Consider the following 23,630-nt stretch of genomic DNA (forward strand, 5'->3'; position numbering starts at 1 on the left):
GACAGAAAGGTCACCATCACCTGACTGAGAGACAGACGGGCCACCGTCACTTGACTGAGAGACAGACGGGCCACCGTCACCTGACTGAGAGACAGACGGGTCACCGTCACCTGACTGAGAGACAGAAAGGTCACCGTCACCTGACTGAGAGACAGACGGGTCACCATCACCTGACTGAGAGACAGACGGGTCACCGTCACCTGACTGAGAGACAGAAAGGTCACCGTCACCTGACTGAGAGACAGACGGGTCACCGTCACCTGACTGAGAGACAGACGGGTCACCGTCACCTGACTGAGAGACAGAAAGGTCACCGTCACCTGACTGAGAGACAGACGGGCCACCGTCACTTGACTGAGAGACAGAAAGGTCACCATCACCTGACTGAGAGACAGAAAGGTCACCGTCACCTGATTGAGAGACAGACGGGCCACCTGACTGAGAGACGGGTCTAGGTCACCTGTATGAGAGACAGACAGGTCACCCGACTGAGAGACAGACCCGTCACCTTCACCTGACTGAGAGACGGGTCTAGGTCACCTGACTGAGAGACAGACAGGTCACCCGACTGAGAGACAGACGGGCCACCGTCACTTGACTGAGAGACAGACGGGCCACCGTCACCTGACTGAGAGACAGACGGGTCACCGTCACCTGACTGAGAGACAGAAAGGTCACCGTCACCTGACTGAGAGACAGAAAGGTCACCGTCACCTGACTGAGAGACAGACGGGCCACCTGACTGAGAGACAGACAGGTCACCGTCACCTGATTGAGAGACAGACGGGCCACCTGACTGAGAGACGGGTCTAGGTCACCTGTATGAGAGACAGACAGGTCACCCGACTGAGAGACAGACCCGTCACCTTCACCTGACTGAGAGACGGGTCTAGGTCACCCGACTGAGAGACAGACCCGTCACCTTCACCTGACTGAGAGACGGGTCTAGGTCACCTGATTGAGAGACAGACGGGCCACCTGATTGAGAGACGGGTCTAGGTCACCTGTATGAGAGACAGACAGGTCACCCGACTGAGAGACAGACCCGTCACCTTCACCTGACTGAGAGACGGGTCTAGGTCACCTGACTGAGAGACAGACGGGTCACCGTCACCTGACTGAGAGACAGACGGGTCACCGTCACCTGACTGAGAGACAGAAAGGTCACCGTCACCTGACTGAGAGACAGACGGGTCACCGTCACCTGACTGAGAGACAGACGGGCCACCTGACTGAGAGACAGACGGGCCACCTGACTGAGAGACAGACAGGTCACCGTCACCTGATTGAGAGACAGACGGGCCACCTGACTGAGAGACGGGTCTAGGTCACCTGTATGAGAGACAGACAGGTCACCCGACTGAGAGACAGACCCGTCACCTTCACCTGACTGAGAGACGGGTCTAGGTCACCTGACTGAGAGACAGACAGGTCACCTGACTGAGAGACGGGTCACCGTCACCTGACTGAGAGACAGACGGGTCACCATCACCTGACTGAGACAGAAAGGTCACCGTCTCCTGACTGAGAGACAGACGGGCCACCTGACTGAGAGACAGACAGGTCACCGTCACCTGATTGAGAGACAGACGCGTCACCTTCACCTGACTGAGAGACAGACGGGTCACCTTCACCTGACTGAGAGACAGACGGGCCACGGTCACCTGACTGAGAGACAGACGGGCCACCTGACTGAGAGACAGACGGGTCACCCGACTGAGAGGCTGACCCGTCACCTGACTGAGAGACAGACGGGTCACCGTCGCCTGACTGAGAGACAGACGGGTCACCGTCACCTGACTGAGAGACAGACGGGCCACCTGACTGAGAGACAGACGGGTCAAGGTCACCTGACTGAGAGACAGACGGGCCACCTGACTGAGAGACAGACGGGTCACCGTCACCTGACTGAGAGACAGACGGGTCACCTGACTGAGAGACAGACGGGTCACCTGACTGAGAGACAGACAGGTCACCTGACTGAGAGACAGGGGAGGTGAGACAGGTGAGTACCTTCAGTCCGGCAGATGTTTTGACCTCTGATCCACAACTGACCTGAAATCAGTTACATAGTAAACAGTCAGTAAACAACAAGTCAATAAACAGTGAGTAAACAACAGCAAGTCAATATACAACAACCAATCAGCTAACAACCCATATACAACAGTCAGTAAACAGTCAGTAAACAGTCAGTAAACAGTCTCACCTCCCTCTTGTCGTCTTTATTTTGGTCGAACTCAGATTCACTCAGATTATTTCTGTGAGCGTCTTCATCATCACTGAAACACAAACAGGTCAGAGTTTAATCCACCAATCACAGCACAGGATCCAGGTTTCAGATCTGTATCCTGTGCTGTGATTGGTGCAGCTGTCAGCTCACCTGTTGTCTCTCTCTCTCTTGTGTTTTCGTGTCTGTCGATCCATCAGACTGGTTTTACTGCGACTTTTCTTCCATGAGTAATAAAACCGAACCAGACTGGCCATTGACTTGTCCGGTAACTTCACACAGAGACAGAAAATAAATCATGGTTGTAAAAGAGTTTAAAGACGACACTGGTCACAGTATCTGAACAGGTATATATTCTATATAAAATAAACATGTCAGTAAACTGCTCTAACTGTTGACGTACCATCTGCTGGATGCGGTGGAAGCTCTTGCCATGGAAACTGAAGGCCTGTTCAAATAGGACTCTGTCCTCCACCGTCCACTCGTCAGGAAACGGGGTGAAGTTCGGCAAATCAGCCAGAGATTTCTCAACGTTGTGTTTGTGCCAGAAGAGCATCCCCAGAGCCTGAAAACAAGTTCTACTTGTTCTGACTGAAGGTTTGATTCACATCAACAGAGTCAAAGTAGGAAACTTTACCTGCTCCATGTTGTAGCCGTGTTTCTCTTTGGCGATGGCGATGTATTCGTCCACTGCATTAAAAGACATCCACAGGTTAACCATTTATATTTTGGGTTTTATTTGTAACTGTTTATTTGAGAATAGTTTCTTACACTGAGACTGGTTCAGACAGCTGCTCGGAATCCAAACCAACATCCCAGGGTTTTCTCTGAGCTGAGCCGCCTGAGCCACGTCTGACACACACACACACACACACACACACACACACATCAGTGGGGTTAGAAGTAACAGCATCATATAAAATCCCTGATGACCTTCATCAGCTACATCCTCTTCATCAGCTCACCTGGGGCCATTTGTTTCTGAAGCATCGCTTATTAGAGACAATTTGTGTTTTTGTTTGTTTGTTTTGTGTTTGAATGGTGATGAATTTAGCTCCATACTTTTGTCTCTGCCTCACATTCAGAGGTGTTCCTAATATTCTGACTCCACTACCTGACACAGGAGTAAAAGCTGATCCGGTTCTGAGTGAACAATCTGACTCAGAATCAGCAAAATAATCATAGAGATCTATTATAAACAGACCTGACATGGTCAACACATGTGGAATCAGGATCAGAAAAGTGGAACCAGGATCAGAGAAGTGGAACCGGAATCAGAGAACCAGGATCAGAGGATTAGAACCAGGATCAGAAAAGTGGAACCAGGATCAGAGAACCAGGATCAGAGAAGTGGAACCGGAATCAGAGAACCAGGATCAGAGGATTAGAACCAGCATCAGAAAAGTTGAACCAGGCTCAGAGAGGTGGAATAAGGATCAGAAAAGTGGAACAGGGATCAGAGAGGTGGAATAAGAATCAGAAAAGGGGAACCAGGATCAGAGAGGGGGAACCGGGATCAGAGAGGGGGAGCCAGGATCAGAGATGTGGAGCCAGGATCAGAGATGTGGAGCCAGGATCAGAAAAGTGGAGCCAGGATCAGAAAAGTGGAGCCAGGATCAGAAAAGTGGAGCCAGGATCAGAGAAGTGGAACCAGGATCAGAAAAGTGGAACCAGGATCAGAGAAGTGGAACCAGGATCAGAAAAGTGGAACCAGGATCAGAGAGGTGGAACCAGGATCAGATAAGTTGAACCAGGATCAGGGAACCAGGATCAGAGAGGTGGAACAGTGATCAGAAAAGTGGAACCAGGATCAGGAAAGTTGAACCAGGATCAGAGAGGTGGAACAGTGATCAGGGAACCAGGATCAGAGAATTAGAACCAGGATCAGAAAAGTGGAACCAGGATCAGAGAAGTGGAACAATGATCAGATAAGTTGAACCAGGATCCGATAAGTTGAACCAGGATCCGATAAGTTGAACCAGGATCCGATAAGTTGAACCAGGATCCGATAAGTCGAACCAGGATCAGAGAGGTGGAACAGTGATCAGAAAAGTGGAACCAGGATCAGAAAAGTTGAACCAGGATCAGAGAGGTGGAACAGTGATCAGGGAACCAGGATCAGAAAAGTGGAAGAGTGATCAGGGAACCAGGATCAGATAATTAGTACCAGGATCAGAAAAGTGGATCCAGGATCAGAGAGGTGGAACAATGATCAGGGAACCAGGATCAGAAAAGTGAAACCAGGATCAGGGAACCAGGATCAGAGAATTAGTACCAGGATCAGAAAAGTGGAACCAGGATCAGATGCCGTTTAGAGCTCACGTTGTTCGAGGCTACCACTAACGAGCCGCCTGTTGTTTCTTACCCGTATCAAACTCTGGAACCACGGCCTGGTACTGCAGTCCGACACGCATCCCTCCTCCACCTGCACACACGGTACACAATAGTACTTAGTAGTAGTGCTCGAAGTACACGCAGTACACAGCAGCACTACCGTGACCGAGGCTACCCACCATGCTCCTCGTCGCTACTGGATCCTGAACTTCCTTCTTCCCAACAGCTGTTAGTGCTGGTTCCATTACCGGACAGACTCTTCCCGCCGTGGTTCACTGCTGCTCCGGGGCCGCTGCTGCCGCCACCCGCAGGGGCTCTGCCTCTCCTCTTCCCCGGAGCCTCCGGGTTTCTCTCCAGCATCGCCGGCATGAGCAGCACGGAGGCGGCTTACGTCTGTAGCTTAATCAAGCTAACCAGTTAGCGTATTAGCTTAGCTGCTCAGCTGACTGAACGGATCCGGCTAACGAGCCCCAGAGCTCAAAGTCCGGTCCGGACAGCGGAGGGGTCCGTGTGAAACACAGACTCGGAGGCAGGAACGTTCCGTGTCATGAAGCTAACAGAAGCTAAAGCTAAACGTTCAGTCCGAAGCGTCACACTGAGCCACAACACTTCCGGGTCCAGAAGAGACCAGACCTGAACTCAGACCAGGACCCAGACTAGAGTCACTGACACTAATCAGAGTGTGTGTGAAATAAAAACACATGAATCTGTATTAATTATTGATTATTAGTTCTGTTAAAAAAGTAAAGTGCTACATGTAAGTGCAACTAAACTTAATTTATTATTTTCTTTAATATGAACACCAGAGTTGACGATGGTTATTAGAAATCATCTTCTTATCCAAGCTGTAGTCTGAAGAGGTGTGTCTTCAGTCTGAAGAGGTGTGTCTTCAGTCTGAAGAGGTGTGTCTTCAGTCTGAAGAGGTGTGTCTTCAGTCTGGAGGAAGATGTGTGGACTTCCTGTCCTGATGTCCATGTGGAGCTGGTTCCACCGTTTAGGAGCCAGGACAGGAAACAGTGGTGATGTTGTTGAGTGACAGCTGTCCCTCACAGTGAGGGAGCAGCTGATTGGTCGATGCAGAGCGGAGTGGGGGCGGGGCTGTGAGGTCTGACCATGTCCTGGATGTAGACTGGACCCGATCCGGTCACAGCACGGTACCAAGTACTAGAGTCTTGAAGTGGATGTGGGCAGCTACTGGTAACCAGTGAAGGGAGCGGAGGAGCGGAGTAGTGTGAGTGAACTCAGGTTGAAGACCAGAACCTGGACCAGAACCTGGACCAGAACCTGGACCAGAACCTGCGCCGCCCTCTGAGTGAGAAGGGGACACGTCCCCCCTGATGTTGACTGTCGAGTGTCACACCCAGGGTCCTAGAGCTCTGGGGGGGGGGGGGGGGGCTACCATGGAGTTGTCAAAGGTAAAAGTCAGGTCACGGGTGGGAGGAGCTTTTCCTTGGAAGGACACAGAGACACAAACACAGACACACACACTCACACACACACAGAAACAAACACACAGACACTACATGTTGGACTCTGAACACATGATTAATAATCGATATTCTAATGTTTTCTGTTTATAGAAAGTGTCTCATGTTCACTATGTGAACTATGTCAGACACTCGCTCCGCCCACACGCCGCCCCGCCCCCTCCCTCCAAACAAACATCCACACATGGAGCTGAAGCTGGGGGGGGGGGGGGGGGGGTCGCGCGAATATAAACAGACTGACCCAGGTTTTGGATCAGTCTGTTTCTGTTTTGGACTCTAACCCTGATCCAGGACCTTTTCTCGGTTTTTGACTCCGATCCAGAACCTGGTGTTGGTTTTGCACCCTAATCCAAGACCGGGTATTCGGACCCTGATCAAGGACCTGGTGATGGTTTTGGACCCTGATCCAGGACCTATTGCTTGGACCCTGATCCAGGACCTGGTGCTTGGACCCTGATCCAGGACCAGGTCTCAGGATGCCCTGGCTTCTGTCCTCTCAGGACCTCGTATCTCCGTCTGAGCGTCAGTGCGAGCGGAGCGCGTTCTCGTTCTACCGCGCGGTGAGGGAGCGGCAGCCGGTGTGGCGGCTGGAGGACACGCGCAGTATGGACGTGTTCAGCTGGGAAGACGGACGCGCTCGCGCCTTCCTGCCGTCGGAGGCGCTGTTGTACGCACTCGTGCACGACCACCGGGACTACGCACGTTACCTGCTTAACAGGTTCACGGTGAGCGCGCTCAGAGCACCGCGATGCAGTTTCTGCTGCCGCCGCCGCAGCGGCACACCGCACCTGAGCGTGGCGGTGCGTTACGACCGCGTGTCGATCCTCAGCGCGATGGTGGAGACGCTGAAGCGTTGCGGCACGCAGGCGGAGCGGCGGGAGCTTCTGGACGGATGCAGCAGCTGCGTGCACGTCACGGACGCGGGAAAGAGCGCGGTGCAGCTCGCGGTGGAGCTGTCGCGCGCTGACTGTCTGCTGCTGCTGCTCGTTCACGGCGCGCGGCCTCACGGACTCGATGTCGCGCTGCAGGTGCTCGTCTCCTGTGACGCGCAGCGAAGCGACGCGCAGCGAAGCGACGCGCAGCGCTGCCTCGAGCTGCTGCTGCTGTTTCTGCCCAACGCGACGCCGCCGCGCTGCCTGCAGGAGGAGCCACAGCGCTGGCAAAGCCTGCTGGGAAATGAAGTGTTTGGATGGCTGCGCGGTGTGGCTCCGCCCCCCCTCCTTCTGCAGGCTCTGCGGTGCTTGGCCCGGTTCGGCCCGGATCAGATCAGCACGCTGCCCCCCCTCCTCCAGCCCCACAGCTGGCGGTGACGGCGTCTGTCACCGTGGAGATTGTGAACACCTCAGGACTGCTGTGATTGGATGGCTTGTTGATGACGTAAATACTGATTCATAAAATCTCGTATTTCCAGGTGAACATCACTTCCAATGTGATGATATCACACGTTGTTAGAATGCGTCGAGCCAGTCAGTTGATGTGTATGTAACTACAGGTCCTGACATCAGATTGGAAGCGATTGTTGGATATAGGATCCTCTCCCAGGGCACAAGGACAACAGATGCTGATGGAACTGAACACATCAACACAACAGGATTCACTACATGAGAAGAACCAGTTTGTAACATCGTGTTTAAAGTGTTTCTACAGAATGTCTGATGGAGATGAAGGAGCAGATGAACTCAGGAGTTCCTGTCAGTGATGGTAGAAGATGTGAGGAGACTGTATCAAGAAGTCTTGTTGTGATCATAGTCCACCACAATCAGATGCCACCATGATCATTGATAAATGAGGATTGGTTATTGATCGCTCTCTGGAACATAAACCACTCAAACCGAACTTGGCAGAAGCTGAACTGAGTCGGCCATGACAGACGACACTCTTGTTTTAACCCCAGGTTTCAGCCTGGGTGTTTTTTCCCGAACGGAAACTGATTGGTTGTTGTCATTATGATGTCACCAGTACAAAGTGTCCAATTAATGTGCACGTGTGAGCGTTGCGCTCGTCCAACCTGGAGTTACGAGGTTTTAACCTGACGCTAGATTTAACCCAAAGTTTCCTCAGATCAGTTTTATTAATGAACTGTTTGTGATCTAATAGTCAATCAATAATACTAATCAGTTTCTACCTCAGAGAAACGTGTAACACCACTAATCATCATAGTGATCATGACAGGTATGATGTGATCTTTCTCTTCTCTGGACGTACCTGCAGGCCTCGTGACATCACATCCAGTTTGGAGCCAATCAGTGATCGGCTTGAAAAGGACACTAACCACGAGGCTTCTGGTTCGACGCTGAAAAAAGTTGGACTCCACAAAAAAAACATTTGTTACAACAGTTACGTCTGTGGCTGTGGGAGGAGCTACCACAGGAAATGATCCCCCATTTTAAGAACACACAGAAGCTGCCGCGTCTGCGACCGCAGTGTTGTGATGACCTTCGACATAAACATACACAAAGTTAGAAAAACTGTTGACTTCTATCAAATATGATTCAGGGGAAACTTAGTAACCGTCTTCTTCTTCTGTTTGTGTTTCACTGTAAAATCATTGATGTTATTTATTAAAAATACATTTGAAAAGATTAAAATGATCCCAAATGTTTTCTGAACATTGTACAAACTTTAGAGGAATAACGTTTTCTGACTTCTCATTGTTTTCTCTGCTGCTGGATCAAAGCCTTATTGTAACTAATTCTGATCAATAACAGATCAATGACTCAAATAGCTTGAACATGTTTTATAAGGTAATCAATGACATTAACAGGTGACTTCACACTGAATTCTTATTGGTCAGCAGCAGAACCTCCAGCCAGTCAGCTGATGGCAGGATGACAGCATGACAGAGTCACACCTGCTCAGGGGGAGGAGGACCAGTCTGAGTGTTTTAGGTTTTCACTGTAAATCCAGATCAGACCTCAGACCTGAATCTCACTGGAGGTTCACCAGAGTCCACCACAGTCATCACAGTCCCCCAAAGTCCACCACTGTCCATCACAGTCTACCACTGTCCATCATTGTCCACCACAGTCCACCAGATTCCACTACAGTCCACCACAGTCAATCATCATCCAGAAGAGTCCAGGTTTTCTGGTGAATGTTTTACTCTTTGACCACATTTTTTCAACAACAAAAATGTTCACACGTTTACCATAAATCATTCCAAATGGGCGGGACATCTGGTTGTTACCATGGTAACTGAGACAGACAGCAAATAACTGAGGTGACATCGCCCTCGGAGGAAAACCAGCAACTTCTATCAGAAAGAAATGTAAGACTTGAACATGTGTCTAAAGGGACTTTCACACCTTGTTTGTTTCAGAGCTTCAGACTCTTCAGTTCAGTCTGAAGCTGAACATCAGGTGTGAAAGGTTCCTCACAGCAGAAGAGGAGTTCTGGGTCTGGATCAAACTGAACCTGGTTCTGTTGGTTTGCAGTGAAAACACTTTGTTGGATAGTTTGGACTTTTGGACCAATCACAGGAAGTAGAGACAGAATTAAACAATAGAAGAAGAGGAAGCAGCTGCAGTCTTCACCTCCGACGATATAATGTTAGAACCACGAGGACGTTCATTTGGTGCATTTGAACTAATGTGAAGTACTGTAGTACTGTGAAGTACTACTGTACAGTACTGTAGAGTACTGCGCCTGAAGGTGATGATGCTGCCAGTGATACCATAATGATGTTACCATGGCAACCAAATGGAGCGCTTCATTCATTTCCTCCTGACAACACGCCCATGTCAGACGCCGTCTACAAACCAATCACAGTCAAGTATAGGTAGACTCCGCCCACGTAGGTGATGACGACAGGACGTACATAGGTCAGACAAAATTGGAAACTAAAACTAACAGATCACATGAAACTTCAGATCAGAAAACGTCCTGACTCTGATCCAGTTTGACGAGCAGGCTCCCTGCTGAAACATATTCAAACCAGTTTAAACTCGTCTGGTCTCTGACATGACGTTAAAAAAAAGAAAAAAACTTAAATGTCTCACACACACAAACACACTAAACCAGTCTGAACACGCTGAAGTGAAGTGTAGTGCAATGTCACTTTAATGTCATAATGAGTGAAAACAAGTTAAAACCAGTAGAACCAGAATAAGCAGATTTAGTCCCAGTGAATCCCTGTCCACCATCACCCCATCAGATATTAAAGGGTCTCCTGTTAAAACAAAAGAATAAGTTTACATGTTTTCCCAGAGGCCACCTGGGCTCTCTATAGTGCGATCATATTATCTAGACTTGAAAGTCAAAGGAAATGATAATGGTGATGTCAGTGCGTTCCGCCAGGTGAATCCAGCTCAGGCAGACCAACATGAACCAGTAATGACATCATAGTGATGTCAGAGTTCAGATGAGCTCCCATTCATCTTCAACGTCGTCGCCACTGAGGGCGGGGCCTGAGGAGGCGGGTTTACAGGGAGTCTGTGGGAGGAGCTTTGTCAGTCGACGGGACAAACCACCGACCAGAGTCACTGCCCACAGCTCGTCCTCTGGAGTCACTGAAGAGAGAGAGAGACATGTTATCTGGGACACGCCTGAGACATTCTAACTAGTATAAACCATTCCAACCAGTATAAACCAGTCTAAACCATTCCAACAAGTATAAACCCAGTGTAACCAGTGTAAACCCAGTCTAACCAGTACAAACCATTCAAACCAGTATAAACCCAGTGTAACCAGTATAAACCCAGTCTAACCAGTGTAAGCCCAGTCTAACCAGTATAAACCATTCCAACCAGTATAAACCCAGTCTAACCAGTGTAAACCCAGTGTAACCAGTATAAACCATTATAAACCCAGTCTAACCAGTCTAAACCATTCTAACCAGCATAATCCCAGTCTAACCAGTCTAAAACAGTATAAACCAGTCTAACCAGTTAACCAGTTGGCGTTTCCAGGAATCTTCTTCCAGTAATCTCCTGCAGGGTTTCGGTCAGCGACGCCGTAACGTCGAGCCAAATCTCCGTTTACACACCGAACCCAAACTGTCCGACAGCTGAGGACCAGCTGACTCACTGCTAACCCTACACACACACAGACACACAAATATTATTGTAACACACACACAGAGACACACAAACATGACAGACAGGTGTTGCAGACAGACAGAGAGACAGACAGGTGTGTACCTGGTACCAGCTCCCAGTCCGTCCCGACAGGCATCTCATCACTGAGTCCAGTTCTCACAAAGACGGTTCCTCTGTTGTCCACGGCCCAGAGGAGACGGTCGTTAGGACTCGTCTGAACACTGACCAGCTGCACTCCTATTGGCTGCAGAGACATGATGATGAGGATCCAGTGTGTAACCTGTGGTTCTATGAGGATCCAGTGTGTAACCTGTGGTTCTATGAGGATCCAGTGTGTAACCTGTGGTTCTATGAGGATCCAGTGTGTCACCTGTGGTTCTATGAGGATCCAGTGTGTCACCTGTGGTTCTATGAGGATCCAGTGTGTAACCTGTGGTTCTATGAGGATCCAGTGTGTCACCTGTGGTTCTATGAGGATCCAGTGTGTAACCTGTGGTTCTATGAGGATCCAGTGTGTTACCTGTGGTTCTATGAGGATCCAGTGTGTAACCTGTGGATCCAGTGTGTAACCTGTGGTTCTATGAGGATCCAGTGTGTTACCTGTGGTTCTATGAGGATCCAGTGTGTAACCTGTGGTTCTATGAGGATCCAGTGTGTTACCTGTGGTTCTATGAGGATCCAGTGTGTTACCTGTGGTTCTATGAGGATCCAGTGTGTAACCTGTGGTTCTATGAGGATCCAGTGTGTTACCTGTGGTTCTATGAGGATCCAGTGTGTAACCTGTGGTTCTATGAGGATCCAGTGTGTTACCTGTGGTTCTATGAGGATCCAGTGTGTAACCTGTGGTTCTATGAGGATCCAGTGTGTTACCTGTGGTTCTATGAGGATCCAGTGTGTAACCTGTGGTTCTATGAGGATCCAGTGTGTTACCTGTGGTTCTATGAGGATCCAGTGTGATACCTGTGGTTCTATGAGGATCCAGTGTGTTACCTGTGGTTCTATGAGGATCCAGTGTGTAACCTGTGGTTCTATGAGGATCCAGTGTGTTACCTGTGGTTCTATGAGGATCCAGTGTGTAACCTGTGGTTCTATGAGGATCCAGTGTGTAACCTGTGGTTCTATGAGGATCCAGTGTGATACCTGTGGTTCTATGAGGATCCAGTGTGTAACCTGTGGTTCTATGAGGATCCAGTGTGTTACCTGTACAGGTGGTTCTATGTGGATCCAGGCTGGCAGCATCATGCTCGGGTTCAGCGGTTGAGTTCCAACCCTGAAGTAAACAACTCCTAGACTGTCGACGGCCCAGATGTTCTGACTGCCGCAGCTCAGACTGACCAGACGAACATTTCCTGTAACATACAAGTGATAATTTAACTGAATCTCTCACAGCCTGCAAAACATTAAAACCTCCTCAAGGAACACTGGAGCAACCTTAAGAACCCTCAGAACCTCCTGAAGGGTCAGGTAAAGCTCCACATGTTTGACTTTATCTCCCTCAAGGCTCCTTGATCAGTCCCAGGAACCATTCAGGTCCTGTAAGAAACACCTCAAGGTCAAATGGAACCTCATAGACAGTGGAACCGCCTAAAAGATAAATTAAACAATGTCAACTGTACAACTCCCCCCCAAGATAAATACTCATACTCACAGGAGGAGTCGGGCTGAGTTTCCACTCTGACTCACTAATCAGCCTTCGACCTAAACATATTTAGAGCTCATGTAAAAGACTGAGTCTCACACACAAAAAAAAGTTCTACTCATTATTGTGTAACCTCCACCTGCCCCGGACTCTGAATATTTATCTTCTGATCTGAGTTCATTCCGAGCAGAGATAAAGTCGTTCAAGACTCAACATATAAACAAAACAAGTCACTGCTTTCATCACACTTTTGATCTCGTTCTGATATGACAGAGAAATTAAATGACTATTTGAATTCATTCTAATCAACGACACTGAATCTCAACAAAAGTTGTGTTATAGCCAGTTTCAGATAAAACAGTGACCCAATTCAAGGAAAGAATTCCTCTGATATTTCATTAACAACTTTCCTGTTTGGCTGAACAGCAGCTTCACTGTGGATGACACTCAACACTGTAGTGAACTATAGCTCCGTGGTTTCGTTCAAAAACTAAACAGACGTCAGCTAGACAGGAAGTGGCATTCCACTAATCTAGATGATTTTCACCTTGTATGCAAAGATGTAATGATGTTTAAGAAAGTTCAGTGACACCAGAACCTTCATTATTGATCATTAATAGAATAAAATATCAGGTTGGTCTTCATCAATGTCTGTTACTTGAACTCTCAGCAGGAATTCATGAGCTTCTTCACTAATGAAATTAAAACCATGAGAGAAAACATTCGTCAGCTGCTGTCTCAGAATGACACAGATACAGAAACTTTAGAAGTTAAAACCAGTTGTTGAACCAGATTTAGATTCAGACTGCTACAGATCTGAGACGACTTCACTCGACTCTTCTTCTAAACCATTAACTTTTAGACCCTGAAACAGATGTTTATAATAAAAGACTATGTATCGCAAGCTCTACCCAGATGTTCAAACCTGAACCTTGTTACACTTTGACATTTCTTCTTTCATACTTGACTGATGTTCTGTGACGTCTGACTAAACTACCTTAGCTTGTAAAGCTAACATGTTGCTACTGTTAGATACACATTGGTCCTGATCACAGACTCTGACTTAGCTAGCTTAGCTTGTAAACAGACACAGACATGTGGTCTGAGATAGTGAGAAGGGCAGAGGTACTAAAAACAGATCTGACCTATTAGTCAGGTTACAGTATGACGTACATACACACACACAGGCCTCTGAGTTACAAACCTGTTACACAACCTTCACTTGTCAGTGTGACACAGAAAAACAGCTGAGTTAGAGTGTGTTTTTATATATATATATATATATATATATATATATATATATATATATATATATATATATGTGTGTGTGTGTGTGTATATATGCGTGTGTGTATATGTGTGTGTGTATATATGTGTGTGTGTATATATGTGTGTATGTATATATGTCTGTCTGTCTGTCTGTCTGTCTGTCTGTCTGTCTGTGTCTGTGTGTGTCTGTGTGTCTGTGTGTGTCTGTGTGTGTCTGTGTGTGTCTGTGTGTGTCTGTGTGTCTGTGTGTGTCTGTGTGTGTCTGTGTGTGTCTGTGTGTATACCAAGCTGACTCAGGTCCAGTGTGGTCCAGTTCAGTCCGGTGGGACAGGACGGAGACAGTGTACGAATTCTAACTCGACCATGAGTGTCCAAACCCCACAGAGCATCAGGACAGGCAGACAGGTGAGTCAGCTCCATCTGAGAACATCCAGAACATCAGGCAAACATCAGGGGAACATCAGGAGAGTCAGAAGGAGGCGAAAGGTGTTTTTTTTTACCTCAGGTGAGAGAGGGACAGAAGAGGGGCGGAGCTCTCCATCCTGATCCCAAACACAGAACAGATCCTTCCTGCTCTGAGCCAACCACAGCAGAGCACCTGGAACACAGGAGACCAGGGTCAGGTGTGTTCATGAGAGGGGGCGGAGACCCAGGTCCAGGTGTTACCTTCTCTGTGAGGAACCACTGAACACGTGATGAAGCTCCACCTGGTGGCCGACACGGTTCCTCTGGGAACGACGTTCTGCCAGAATGTTCCTGAAGTAACCATACATAAAGAGAAGCTGAGACATTGAGTCTATTGTAAACTCTACTGGACTCTACTGTTAACTCTACTGACCTACAAGGCTGCCGCGGGCCAGGTGCAGCTGGTTCCGTCCTGATGCGACCCAGACTCCGCCGGCATTAGCACTAACCAGGCTCGGCTGACACTGAGAGTACTGAGACAGAAATGCCACCACCCGCTCCACCGGGGCCCTGGTTACCGTGGCAACACTCTGCGTCGCCTGCAGCAGCGTCTGGAACAGACTTCCCTGATCGAACACGACGTAGTCCGAAATACTGATCTGAAGGAGAGACAGACAGGAAGTGAGATGATCAGGATATGAGACGAACAGGATGTGAGAAAAGACCTGTCTCTACCTGCCACCAGTGGTCGTCGTCTCCCTGTGGTTTGGACGAACAGATTCCTGTCCTGAACCAGAGGCTGCCACTGGCGTCCAGAGCCCAGGACGTTCCCCCCTCTCCCAGGGCAACGCACATCAGGTCCAGACCCTGAGCCTCACTGACACACACGCACATAGACAATAGTATTACAGTAGTGGTATTACAGTAGTTGTATTACAGTAGTACTAGAGTAGCAGTATTACCTGACGGTGTCGTACTTCCAGCCCTCTCCCTCGCTGCAGTAGCTGTTCAGTCCTTCTCTGTAGAATAAAGCCTTGTGTTCGCTCAGAGCCCAGACCACGCCCCCTCTAACACACACCTGGCTGAACACACAGGGGGCGTCGACCTTCACAGAACGAGCACATGGACGCTCCACGCTCAGACCTGACAGACACACAACAGTTACTATGGCAACAGCCCACAACAGCTCTTCCTTAAACACCACACATCCTGCTACAGGACGTCTGATGGGATTCATACTGGGTCTCCAAAGTGATCAAGGGAAAATCCAGAAGATCAAGGGGAAGCCAACACGGATCTTGAGGAAAACCAGAAGTATCCAGAGTGATCAAGAGGAAATCCAAAGACCCAGAGGAAACCCAATGGGATCCAAATGGAGTCCAGAGGGATCCAGAGGAACCTCAGGAGGATCCAGAAGAAGCCCAGAGGGATCCATGGTGATCAAGAGGAAATTCAGAAGAGCCTGATGAAGTCTGGAGGGATCCAAAGGAAGTCAAGAAGGAACCATAGAAACTGAAGAAGGATCCAGAGAAAGTCTGAAAGTGTCTGAACCTTCCTCACATCAACACAGTAAACATCATGTTTTAACCTCCTCTTCTTCTTCTTCTTCTTCTTCTTCTGCTGTGGTTTAACAGCAGCAACTGGAAGAGCTGCTCCACCTGCTGTTCATCAGCAGCAGAGGAAGAAACAAGTCATTTGATAGGTTTGATCATTTTTCAGAAAATGTCCCCTGCTGGTAACATAGTCACATCGCAGCTGTAGGAGAAAATCATTCAGGTCAGGTGAGTGCAGCCTCTACTGGACAAATGAGCCATTCATCTTGTCTTGTGTTTGTCTAATGTAACTCGTCATGATTCTCAGCCAATAACAACCGTTTCAGAAACCAGCTCCTGTGACTGGCTACGACTCTAAGTTCCCCCTGAATTAAAACAATAAAAGATTTTCTGACATGATTTCTTAGACGTAGATTTTAACTTGGGTTCAAACTGTGTGTTGATGTTTTAATTGAGATTTTGATTAGTCTCTTTTCTCTTGTCTGTTTTCTGTTTGTTCAAAGTGTGATTCAATGACAGTCAGGGATCTCCTTAGTAAGTAAGACAGGTGGTTACCTGTCTGCAGGTAGAGGTCGCCGTTGGTCCTGATGATCCAGGCGGAGTCGTCACTCAGAGCGACAAACGCTGTTTGCTCCACAGCTTTGTACCAGTGACGTTTTCCTTTAACTGACACTTTAGCACAAGCAAACGCTGTCATGCTCTTCTGCTCCACCTTCCACAGCAGATTACCTGATGGAGTTGCAACAATTAACCGTTAGCTCATGCTACATACACCTGCACAGCTGACAGCCTGCTGCCTGCTTCAACCACTCAGCTGGTGACAGGGAGCTGCTGATGCTAACATGCAACATGATGGTGAAGCAACAGTTTCACATCATTAACAACAGCTTCATCACAAACTACTGTTTTCAACAGCTGAACAAAGGATGTCAGCAGTTCACCTGAAGGTGATAACGCCACCTGGTGGACGTTGTCTTCAAATCGCTGCCAGTTGAGCCCACTTTCAGGCAAAGTGCTGCAGAATAGTCCTCCTTTGAAGTCCAGACACCACACATACCTGAGACACACAGTTACCTGTAAGACACCTGCTGAACTCTTGTGAGTCACCTGACACCAGTCACACCATGGTCACCAGCTCACCTGTCTGTCACCTGCAGGGTCAGTATTCCGCACCCTGGGCCTAAGTATCCCATCCAGCTTTCTGCCAACTAAAAAGATAAAGGTAAAAACATTAAATCCAGCTATGAGACTTGTCAAGTCCAGATTTGTCTCACCTGGTCAGGTTTGTGTCGGTCTCTGTCCTGAGCGTCCTGGTCCGCCTGGCTGTCTCTACTCTTTTCCGCCTGAATGGACGAACAGGTGAGGACGTCTCCTCTGCTGCCAGCTGCAGGCAGCGTGTGACAGTAGATGTCTCCCTCTTCATCACTGGACAAACTGGGTTCTCTGTCCCGAGTGGACACAGTGGAGTAAAACATCTGGTCTGCCAGGCCAGCAGGGGGCACCAGGTTGCCCACCTGTACACAAACACAAAGGAAATACTGTATTTAATGAAGGAGAGATTTACTTCGCACCAGCATTCACATTATTTACATTCATACATTAGTCCAAAACATACCCTGACAGGTCCAAGACTATGAGGACCAGACAGGTCCAGAGATACGAGGAGCAGACACATCCAGGACTATGAGGACTAGACAGGTCAAGCATTATAAGGACCCGAGAGGTCCAGGACTATGAGGACTAGACAGGTCCAGGAGTATGAGGACCAGACAGTTCCAGGACTATGAGGACCAGAGAGGTCCAGGACTACAAGGACAAGACAGGTCAAGCATTATGAGGACCCGAGAGGTCCAGGACTATGAGGATCCGAGAGGTCCAGGACTATGAGGACCAGACAGGTCCAGCACTATGAGGACCAGACAGGTTCAGGACTATGAGGACAAGTCAGGTCCAGGACTATGAGCACAAGACAGGTCCAGCACTATGAGGACCAGATAGGTCCAGGATTATATTAGGACCAGGCAGGTGTATCACTAAGTCCACATACAACACACCTCATCATCCTCATCCCCATCCTCCGCCTCTGGTCCAATCAGAGGGCTCAGATACCCATCATCTTGCTCCTCCAATGGCTGCTGCTCTTGTCCATCATCTTCATCAGCATTTTGCATATAGGAGAAGGTGCACTCCAGCAATAGATCAACATCTGGTGTTGGAGGGATGACCTCCGCTTCTGAGGCCTTTCCTGTGATCATCTGCTTCTCTGGACCCTGAAGGAGGAGGGATCCTGGAGGGAGGATGGAGCTGGGAGAAGAAAACAATAATGAGACGGATGGGTCAGAAGGAGACATTATGTTATAGTCTGCTGGCTTTCAACTAACCAGGAATCGTTCTTCTCTCCGTCTTTTAAACCTCCATCTGAATGTACCCCTCCTTCCTCCTGTGAGTCCTGGTCCTGGTCCAGCCACATGAGGGAGGCTCGGTCGCTCAGAGGAGTTCCACTTCCTCCATCACTACAGCTGCTGTCTTGGACTACAAACATGGAGTCTGAGCAGCTGCTCTCAGAGAGACATATCCCACTGCTACTGTCTAAGGACGGACAGCATGACATGTAGAAAAGTCAGGTATACAATCCATCTGTCTGTCTATCTATCTGCCTGTCTCCCTCTGTCTTTTGCTCTCTGTCTGTCCTCTAGTCTTTTTTCTTACCTTGCCTTCTCTTTTTCTTCTTCACTCTTACAGCTTTCACCACCAGCTCCTGTTGCATCTCTTCCTGACCCAGGGGGGCACTGTAGCATCTGCCGCTCAGCTCACGGGAGCTCACGGGATGTGAGGAACTGCAACTACGAGAGCTGCCAGTTAGCAAACAGGACTGTCGGCAAAGCTGCTCCATCACCTGCACCAACATGCAGCCAGTCAGTAACAAGTTAATAACATTACCAGTTAACCAGTCTAGTGGATTGTGGACAGTTACCTCCAGCTGTTCCAGCTGCTCCTCTGCCTCCGTCACTTCCTCCTCCTCTTGCTCTTTCTTCTCACCAAGTGCCCCTCCCCCTCCCTCCTGTCTAGCCCCACCCTCTGCGATGATGGCCATGGTTCTGATTGGCTGAGCTGTTTCCACTGACCCGGTTTGTGGAAGGATGGTGGGTGTGGTCAAAGGTGAGGACAAACGGATGGAGAGCTCAGACACTGAAGAATTTAATCAAACGGGTAAAAAAAAATGTTGTTACCCCGTCAGCAGTAGCAGTAGCAGCAGTAGCAGCAGCAGTAGTAGAAGTATCACTCACAGCTGGAGGTCAGTCCCTCGGGGCTGTTGGACAATCGGATGACGTCTCTGTCTCCTTTCAGGATGAAGATCTCATTCTCACAACACGACACTGATACAATGTCTCCACTGCTCTCCAAAGATCCGATGATCACCTGAACACATCAGATATAAAACTGATCAGATATCAAACATCAACACATCATCAATCACTCATTGGCCCTGTACAGTATTTACACGTGGCTTTTGTGATCAGATCACAAGTGGACAGCTCATCATCACAGATGATGTGGTAAAGGGTCTGTTGATGAGCTTAAGAGTCATGATTAGAAACAGTCTCACCTCGCTGACACAGTCCACGACGTAGACGCTGTACTCGTTCCAGCTCAGGATCCAGTCCTTTCTGAGGAAACAGCTGAGCACCCCGAGCTGTCTGTCTGCTGGACGATATGCTCCAACTGGGCCAGGATGAGGAAACAACTGAAACTGAGGAATCTGACAGACAGAAGCGTGTGAGACAGACAGACGGACAGAGAGAGACAGACAGCAGAGAGAGAGTCAGACAGTCACATTCAAAGAGACAGACAGGAGAGAGAGAGAGAGAGAGAGAGAGAGAGAGAGAGAGAGAGAGAGAGAGAGAGAGAGAGACAGAGAGAGAGAGAGAGAGAGAGAGAGAGAGAGAGGGAGAGAGAGAGAGAGAGAGAGAGACAGAGAGAGAGAGAGAGAGAGAGACAGACAGGAGAGAGAGAGAGAGAGAGAGAGAGAGAGAGACAGACAGACAGACAGACACAGACTGAATTGAACAATCGTAGTATTTCTATATTTCATTCAACCACAGTAAATCATATATGTGCAGCTTCAACAGAAACAGTACACGTATGTTGTCAGTGTACCTGTGTGTTGAACAGAGGTTTGAGCTGTCGCGTGTCCTCCACCTGTCCTGTGATGTCACACCTCCACAGTCTGAGTCCAGGCCGAGCAGCAAACACCTGAAGGTCGCTCTGTTTACATAGAGCGGGCAGGAAGCAGGCGCCGAACCTGCCACTGCTGCAACCAATACACACACCGATGTCATCAAATAAACATATCAACACGCGTGTCAACACACACATATGTCAACACGCTGCGCGCTCTCTCTCTCTTCTTCTGGATCTCAAGCTGGTTTTGTTATATTTTGTGTGTTGTAGGACCTACGCGTAAGACATGAATGTTGTATGACCTACACAATGAATGATGTGTGATGTATGACGCAGTGTTGTATGACATACATGTTCTATGATATGCGTGTTGTATATTACATGTATGCAGTGTGTTGTACCTCTTGCGGGGTTTAGAGCCCAGCTGCTGGACTTCCTGTGTCTGTGTACAGTAGAGCAGAGATCTGTGCTGCGTTGACACCAGCAGCACCTGCTGACTGTACGCCACCTGAACTACACCTGAGGATTCCTCCAACAGCAGCACAGGTTTACACAGCCCCTACACACACACACATATATATATATATATATATATCACGTGTATATATATATATATATATATATATATAACATGTTAAAACATGTATAATGTATATATCCAGACAAGGTCATTCTAACTTATAATAATTCAATTTTATGATGATGTCATTGTGATGTCATTTGTACCATATGATACCATCAATGATTGGTTGATCTAGATAAACAGTATGCTGTGTCTCTAATCATATTGGTTACAAAAGTTAATGCATCACTAGACTATATGACCTCATAGTGATGTCATGATTACGTCATTCCTCCCAGGTGACCATGTACAGTTTAGTGTGAACAGTGTAGACACTAGTGTGTTGAGGTGGCTTCACCTGGTCCAGGTCCAGAGCTGAGAAGACGACTCGTCCTTTATCATCTCCTGAGAACAGTTTCATCCCGTTAGTGCTCCAGGCCAGTGATGTTACTGAACCTTTGTGAAGCCCAATCACATCGAAACGCCTCAACTGCACACAGACAGGCAGAGAGAGAGACAGGTTACACCTGAACACAAAGAGAGACAGACTCTTGTCTATGCTACTGTGGATTTTTTAAAAACTGATATTTGCCCTCCAGTGCAAAACAAATGCTCAAACAGACATGCCAGGCCAGTATCGCAGCCCAGCCATCGACCATTATCGGAACCAAGTTCCAAAAATACTGATGGTTTGTTTAAAACGCCCCATCAGCGTGGATTAATCGGGCAAACTGATGAATCGGTTGACCCTTAGTGCACACGGATACACAGAAACCAGAGTTTTTAAAAATCGGCACTTTGGAAGACGTTTGTAAAAATAAGTGGGGGGGGGTGGGGTGTGTATGTGTGTGGACAAGAACCTAAAACACAGGAAAACGTTTGTTTGGCAAAATATCCACATCAGTGTGGGCCGGGCCTGAAACACACCTGTGGATCTTCTCACCTGTTTGTTGCGACCAGGAAGTGGAGACACCAGCTGGAAGACTGACACCCGACCAGATGCTGTTCCTACAGCAACCAGATCATCAAAACAGCTGAGCAGCTTTACAGCTGTGATCGCATCACACTTTCCCTGCAGCACACACACATAAACACATCTTAAACACACGTCAAACACACACACTGGAGCTACTACAATAAGCACCACAGAAGAAAAGATCTGACCTCCAGACTGTACTTATTCATGTGTGCGAGGCGGCGACAGTACAGGTACAACATGCCGATACTGCTGCCCACCGCCAGGAAGTCACTGCTGCTGTCAACAGCCGTCAGGTAGACGAGCACAGACCTGAACCCCCGCTGCACCTGAGGAGAGATAAAAACCATCATCTCTCTCTCTCTCTCTCTGATTTATTGAACAGGTGGGCCTTGATGTTCACATTCTGTTCTGAAATGCTGTTAACAGCTGGTCTGGGTTTTAGCCTGGTTTGGACTGGTTCAGTACCTTGGCTGGGATGGCGTTCAGCAGGTGGTAGAGCGGGCAGAACTCTCTCAGGACGGACTGCGGGGTCAGCTGAGTCGCCATGTATCTGCTGAAGTGGACTCACACTGGTCCTGAAAGTCAGTTCAAAACTCCAATTTAAAAGCACATCAAATAACTGAAAACCAGCATCAGTAGAACCTCACCATCTGCAGCCATGACAGAGCCCTGCACCAAACCCAGTTAGAGAAAACTAACATTTTACTGTTCACTTACAAAACCAAATCTAAAGAGAACGTCATATAGATTGAAACAGGTCTGTAATGAAGGAGTGTAAACAGCCGAAACCTCATTGAAACCACATTCTTTGTTTCACACAGAGAGGAAGTGACAGTGAGATGAAGGAGCTCGGTACTTTCAGTTGGACTGAGCTCTGCACCGAACTAGAGAAACAGTTCAGTTTCATAGTTCATCGTCACACGACACATGATAACGTCATGTTGATTAACTTCATTAACACGACACAACACTTCATTTCAAGTTCAGGTTTTAAGATATATTTCTGGATTATTCTCCCGATACAGACAGAGGGCGGTGACGACCATCGTAAACTTAACACCAATGAAACGTCGTTTGGTTGATCACACATGCACCGAATGAAACAGAATTATTCACAAGAGTGTGACATCTCTTCAGTCAGAGCTGCCAAACACAGTGTTTCAGACACACTGAAGATAATCATAAATTAGCATCTTGCTAATGGAGTCTGGTGTGACGATGTCTGACGAAGACGCCGGCTCACGTTAACACGAGACTTCTGTAAACAGCTAAGCTCACAAACAAACAAACCAACCAACCAACAAACAAACAAACAAACCAACATCATGCTGTTTACCGAGCTAGCTTCACTAACAGAGCACAGGTTAGCTAGCATCATATGAGAGTAGCTCATGCTAACGCAGCGTTAGCATCAGGAAGAGGCATCACTCACTGAGGCTGATTCCAGATGTTGTTGCAGGTGTTTGTTTCACAGCTGGATGTTAAACAGGTGACATGAGGCGGACAGATGCGGAGACACCGTCAACAAACTGCGCCGCTCACCGGCGACACGGAGAATTACACCTTCACCTCTGATTGATTTGATGTTTCCATGATTTTTTTATTTTCTGATTCATCAATAAAAAATAACTGACCGGAAGCGGAAACTCAGCGACTGCTGCTTAGAAAACGTGGAGGCTGGACCCTCCTTCCATTTCACACTGATGTCACTTGTTTTTATGTGACAACAACATTTTAATAATTTGTTTATACCCTAACACACGCTTTTATTTCTGATCCAATAAACGTCATAATGTTTTATACGAGTAGAAAAACGTTTGTTTATTTTACAGATTAGATTTTATATTTGTAAAACGATGTAAAATACACATTTATTCAACGATTCACATTTTTCATGTTAAAATGCTGAATCCGGTCCTCGAATCCGCTCCGCAAATTCCGAGTCTCTGCTCCGGCT

At 47.9% G+C, this 23,630-nt stretch overlaps 3 protein-coding genes and 1 long non-coding RNA gene across 19 annotated transcripts in view; 2 read left to right on the top strand and 2 right to left on the bottom strand.

Annotated features, from left to right (window-relative positions):
* The window catches only part of rcor1 (REST corepressor 1), a 6,810-nt gene extending 1,554 nt beyond the window's left edge, over positions 1–5,256 (bottom strand). For 2 of the 5 annotated variants that reach the window (XM_034576223.1, XM_034576222.1), the window contains exons 1-8: positions 4,741–5,256; positions 4,593–4,652; positions 2,999–3,079; positions 2,865–2,917; positions 2,631–2,792; positions 2,381–2,499; positions 2,207–2,279; positions 2,014–2,055 (exon numbers count right to left, since the gene is read on the bottom strand). In XM_034576223.1, coding sequence (XP_034432114.1) covers positions 2,014–2,055; positions 2,207–2,279; positions 2,381–2,499; positions 2,631–2,792; positions 2,865–2,917; positions 2,999–3,079; positions 4,593–4,652; positions 4,741–4,930 — 780 coding nt within the window. In that variant the 5' untranslated portion in view covers positions 4,931–5,256. Of the gene's footprint in view, positions 1–1,604; positions 1,639–2,013; positions 2,056–2,206; positions 2,280–2,380; positions 2,500–2,630; positions 2,793–2,864; positions 2,918–2,998; positions 3,080–4,592; positions 4,653–4,740 lie in introns of all 5 variants that reach the window. The other 3 variants (XM_034576221.1, XM_034576224.1, XM_034576225.1) reach the window with 3 other exon arrangements.
* LOC117755987 lies at positions 293–1,501 on the top strand. The gene is made up of 4 exons (XR_004612708.1): positions 293–559; positions 674–763; positions 1,080–1,193; positions 1,408–1,501. It is a non-coding gene; the product is annotated as an uncharacterized LOC117755987 (long non-coding RNA).
* A 701-nt stretch (positions 5,257–5,957) lies between the features above and the next one.
* ankrd9 (ankyrin repeat domain 9) lies at positions 5,958–8,310 on the top strand. 2 transcript variants are annotated; one of them, XM_034576231.1, is made up of 2 exons: positions 5,958–6,411; positions 6,469–8,310. In XM_034576231.1, the coding sequence occupies exon 2, from the start codon at positions 6,525–6,527 to the stop codon at positions 7,356–7,358; it is 834 nt and encodes a 277-aa protein (XP_034432122.1). In that variant the 5' UTR covers positions 5,958–6,411; positions 6,469–6,524; the 3' UTR covers positions 7,359–8,310. The 2 variants fall into 2 exon arrangements, with proteins under 2 accessions (XP_034432122.1, XP_034432123.1); XM_034576232.1 differs by having other exon boundaries at positions 5,958–6,382; positions 6,441–8,310.
* A 1,774-nt stretch (positions 8,311–10,084) lies between these two features.
* Positions 10,085–23,244, bottom strand: tecpr2 (tectonin beta-propeller repeat containing 2). Of its 11 annotated transcripts, none has more exons than XM_034576206.1 (29): positions 23,106–23,244; positions 22,139–22,248; positions 21,859–21,999; positions 21,638–21,766; positions 21,053–21,184; positions 20,534–20,691; positions 20,109–20,262; positions 19,558–19,710; positions 19,238–19,370; positions 18,925–19,139; positions 18,660–18,846; positions 18,332–18,539; positions 18,004–18,254; positions 17,225–17,466; positions 17,091–17,158; positions 16,892–17,007; positions 16,506–16,679; positions 15,360–15,540; positions 15,133–15,274; positions 14,831–15,056; positions 14,659–14,748; positions 14,493–14,590; positions 14,277–14,412; positions 12,285–12,433; positions 11,655–12,194; positions 11,425–11,604; positions 11,187–11,394; positions 10,932–11,081; positions 10,085–10,556 (listed from the first exon to the last, which is right to left on the bottom strand). In XM_034576206.1, the coding sequence occupies exons 2-29, from the start codon at positions 22,217–22,219 to the stop codon at positions 10,405–10,407; spliced, it is 4,794 nt and encodes a 1,597-aa protein (XP_034432097.1). In that variant the 5' UTR covers positions 22,220–22,248; positions 23,106–23,244; the 3' UTR covers positions 10,085–10,404. The 11 variants fall into 11 exon arrangements, with proteins under 11 accessions (XP_034432097.1, XP_034432096.1, XP_034432100.1 ...); XM_034576205.1 differs by having other exon boundaries at positions 11,655–12,254; XM_034576209.1 differs by having other exon boundaries at positions 11,655–11,778; positions 12,253–12,433.
* Positions 23,245–23,630: the final 386 nt, after the last annotated feature.

The sequence above is a fragment of the Hippoglossus hippoglossus genome, chromosome 22 (assembly GCF_009819705.1).
Source record: "Hippoglossus hippoglossus isolate fHipHip1 chromosome 22, fHipHip1.pri, whole genome shotgun sequence".
NCBI lineage: Eukaryota > Metazoa > Chordata > Actinopteri > Pleuronectiformes > Pleuronectidae > Hippoglossus > Hippoglossus hippoglossus.